Here is a 2,629-nt window from a genome sequence, read left to right as displayed (position 1 = left end):
GGGGTGGGGTGGGGTGGTGCACCCCTGTGCGTGCATGCACAGGGGCACACGGGCGTCCGTGCACACGTGGGGGTGTCCGTGTGTGTTCCCGCAGCTGGGAGGCATCTTCTCTAAGTGCAAAGACACGAGGCACCCGGGGCCGTGCAGATGGCGGTGCCCCCTTAGGAGCACTTTAGCCCCATTAGCAGCCCTGGCAGGGCCACCTGAGCCCCCGCTGCAGCCCCCCGCGGCCCCATTTTTTTGTGTTGGCAGTGAGCAGGGGCTGCCTAAGGCAGGGCTGGCCCCGGCCGCTCTCCGAGGGGCCCCCTGCCTCCGTGCTATCACAGCTCACCAGCTCCCCACCACAGCTGCGATCAGGTTTATTTTCAGCAGAGAAGTGTGAGTCATTTCATGATTTAAAAGAAAGAAAAAAACCCACAACCCACAAATTAAAAAACCCAGATTTTTTTTCTTAAAAAAACCCATCAGAGTATTCATTTTCTAATCCCAGCGTGACAGCTTTTTGGTGGGGTCCTGCGAGCCGGGTGGTGGGCAGTCACCCCCAGCGCCACGATGGGCACAGTGCCCTGTCCACGTGCATGATGCTGAGCCCCGGCAGCTGGGCAGGGCCAGCAGGTCTCTACAGCACAGGCCATGGCGGTGGCCCTGGGACTGTGCCCCCTGAGCTGGGGACACCACACCAGCACCTGATGGGCAGGGGACACAGCACTGCCAGCCTGGGAGGGAGCGGGAGGAGGCAGCTGCAGGGTGTCACGGCCCCTGCACCAACAACCCGCCACGAGGGGAAACTGAGGCACAATGGCTTTAAACACACCAGCGCTGGCCAGGCGTGGCCCTGCGCCCTGCCAGGCACCATAACCGGCATGTTACCCTGAGGCACAGTACCCAGAGGCACGATACCCAGCGGCACGGTACCCAGGGGCACAGTACATGGAGGTGCAGTATCCAGAAGTGCAGTACCCAGAGGTGTGGTACCCGGAGGCGCAGTACCCAGAGGCATGACATCCAAGGAAGCACAACACCCAGAAGTACAGTAACCAAAGGCATGACACCCGAGGAGACCCGATACCCAGAGGCACAGTATCCAAGAAGCATGATCTGTGGAGGCATGACACCCCAGGAGGATGGAAACCCAGGAGGCATGATACCCAGAGGCAAAACATCTGAGGAGCCACAATACCCAGAGTCAAGATGCACAAGGATGCACAATACTCAAGGAAGCACAGTACCCAGTGGCACGAAATCCCAAGGCATGATATCCCAGGAGGCAAAATATCCCAAGGCATGATATCCCAGGAGGCACAATACCCAGTGACATGACATCCAAGGAGGCATGACACCCAGAAGCATAATACATGGAGACACAACAACCAAGGAGGCATGACAGCCAAACACCTGATACCCAAGGAGGTGCGATACCCAGAGGCACAATACCCATGGAGACACAGTACGATATCCAAGGAGGTGCCGTACCTGGGGGTGTGACACCCGAGGACGTGCAATACCAGAGGAAGCACAACACCCAAGGAGATGCAACACCCAGAGGGGTGATACCCAGACAGGAGGGTGGCCAACCCCTGTGCCTCCAGTGCCATGGGGGCTCCTCGGGGCCACCTGGAGGCAGGGCCAGCCCGATGCTGTGGCTGGCCATGGGCTCTGGGGTGAGCAAGCAGAGCACCCACTTTCCTGCAGCCCGGCTGCCCAGCCAGCACCCCCCAACACCAGGACTGGGAGCCCTGTGCCAGGCCACGGGGATGCTGGGCCAGCAGGAGTCCCGGGTTCTGCCACGGCTGGCTGGGCTGGACGGGGGCTCCCCCCTCCCCATCCGTGTGCCCAACACTGGGAATTTGTTTGCTGCAAAGGGAAGGCCGCCGTGGTGCTGCTGGGGCTGCAGGAGGACAAAAGCCCTTTCATGCCGGCCATGCCACCCTGGGGTGTGGAGCAGAGCTGCCAGCACAGCGCGGAGCTGGAGGGGGGCACTGTCCCAGGGCCCCCCACCCACCAGGCAGCACTTCCCACTCCTGATGTAACTTCAAGCCCTGGCACGAGGGGTGCCACGCGGCCCTGACTCAGAGCACCCACTGACTCACAGCATCTCCACAGCATCACACCAGGGCCACAGCATCACACCAGGCCGGCTGCTTGCCGGCACCGGCACCCCGGAGTGCCGCCGGGGAGAGGGGAGAGCGCAGGGGTGGCTGCCAGGGCCACAGCACTTCGTCTGTGTGAGGGTGGCAACTGCCCCACGGGAGAGCATGCCCAAAGCACCCAGCACCGCTCAGCACACCAACAGCAACTCACCTCCTCCTGCTGCTGAATCACCTCCCACGAACAGACAGATGGACAGAGGGATGGACGAAGTGATGGATGGCAGCCCCCAGCCCTGTGCTCAGCCACAGCCACTCCGGGTGCCTGCGACTGTCTCCAGGCTGGCAGAGGGGCCGTGGCGAGGGCCGGACAAGGCCAGGGAGAGCGTGGCGGCTCAGTGCCGGGGCCAGGATGCCGAGTGTGGCACAGCCTGGCTCCCTGCTGACTTGTCGGCACAAATGTTTCAGCAGGGGATGAGTGCCGCCACGGGGGAGGTGGAGCCGGGGACAGCCAGCCACAACCGCGGCGGCCGCCTGCGCAC

The 2,629-nt window shown here is 62.4% G+C and overlaps 2 protein-coding genes across 2 annotated transcripts in view; one reads left to right on the top strand and one right to left on the bottom strand.

The window, feature by feature from the left end:
• Positions 1-865, bottom strand: part of LOC103914090 (myomegalin-like) — a 32,058-nt gene extending 31,193 nt beyond the window's left edge. Inside the window, exon 1 of the mRNA XM_009320698.1 lies at positions 815-865. Coding sequence (XP_009318973.1) covers positions 815-865 — 51 coding nt within the window. The remainder of the gene's footprint in view (positions 1-814) is intronic.
• Positions 866-930: 65 nt separating this feature from the next.
• The window catches only part of LOC103914089 (proline-rich receptor-like protein kinase PERK2), a 3,820-nt gene continuing 2,121 nt past the window's right edge, over positions 931-2,629 (top strand). Inside the window, exon 1 of the mRNA XM_009320697.1 lies at positions 931-986. Within this exon, the coding sequence (XP_009318972.1) occupies positions 931-986 (56 nt within the window). The remainder of the gene's footprint in view (positions 987-2,629) is intronic.

This window comes from Pygoscelis adeliae, unplaced genomic scaffold (genome assembly GCF_000699105.1).
Source record: "Pygoscelis adeliae isolate BGI_AS28 unplaced genomic scaffold, ASM69910v1 Scaffold402, whole genome shotgun sequence".
Classification (NCBI taxonomy): Eukaryota; Metazoa; Chordata; class Aves; order Sphenisciformes; family Spheniscidae; genus Pygoscelis; species Pygoscelis adeliae.
This window is presented reverse-complemented; position numbering and strand designations above follow the sequence as displayed.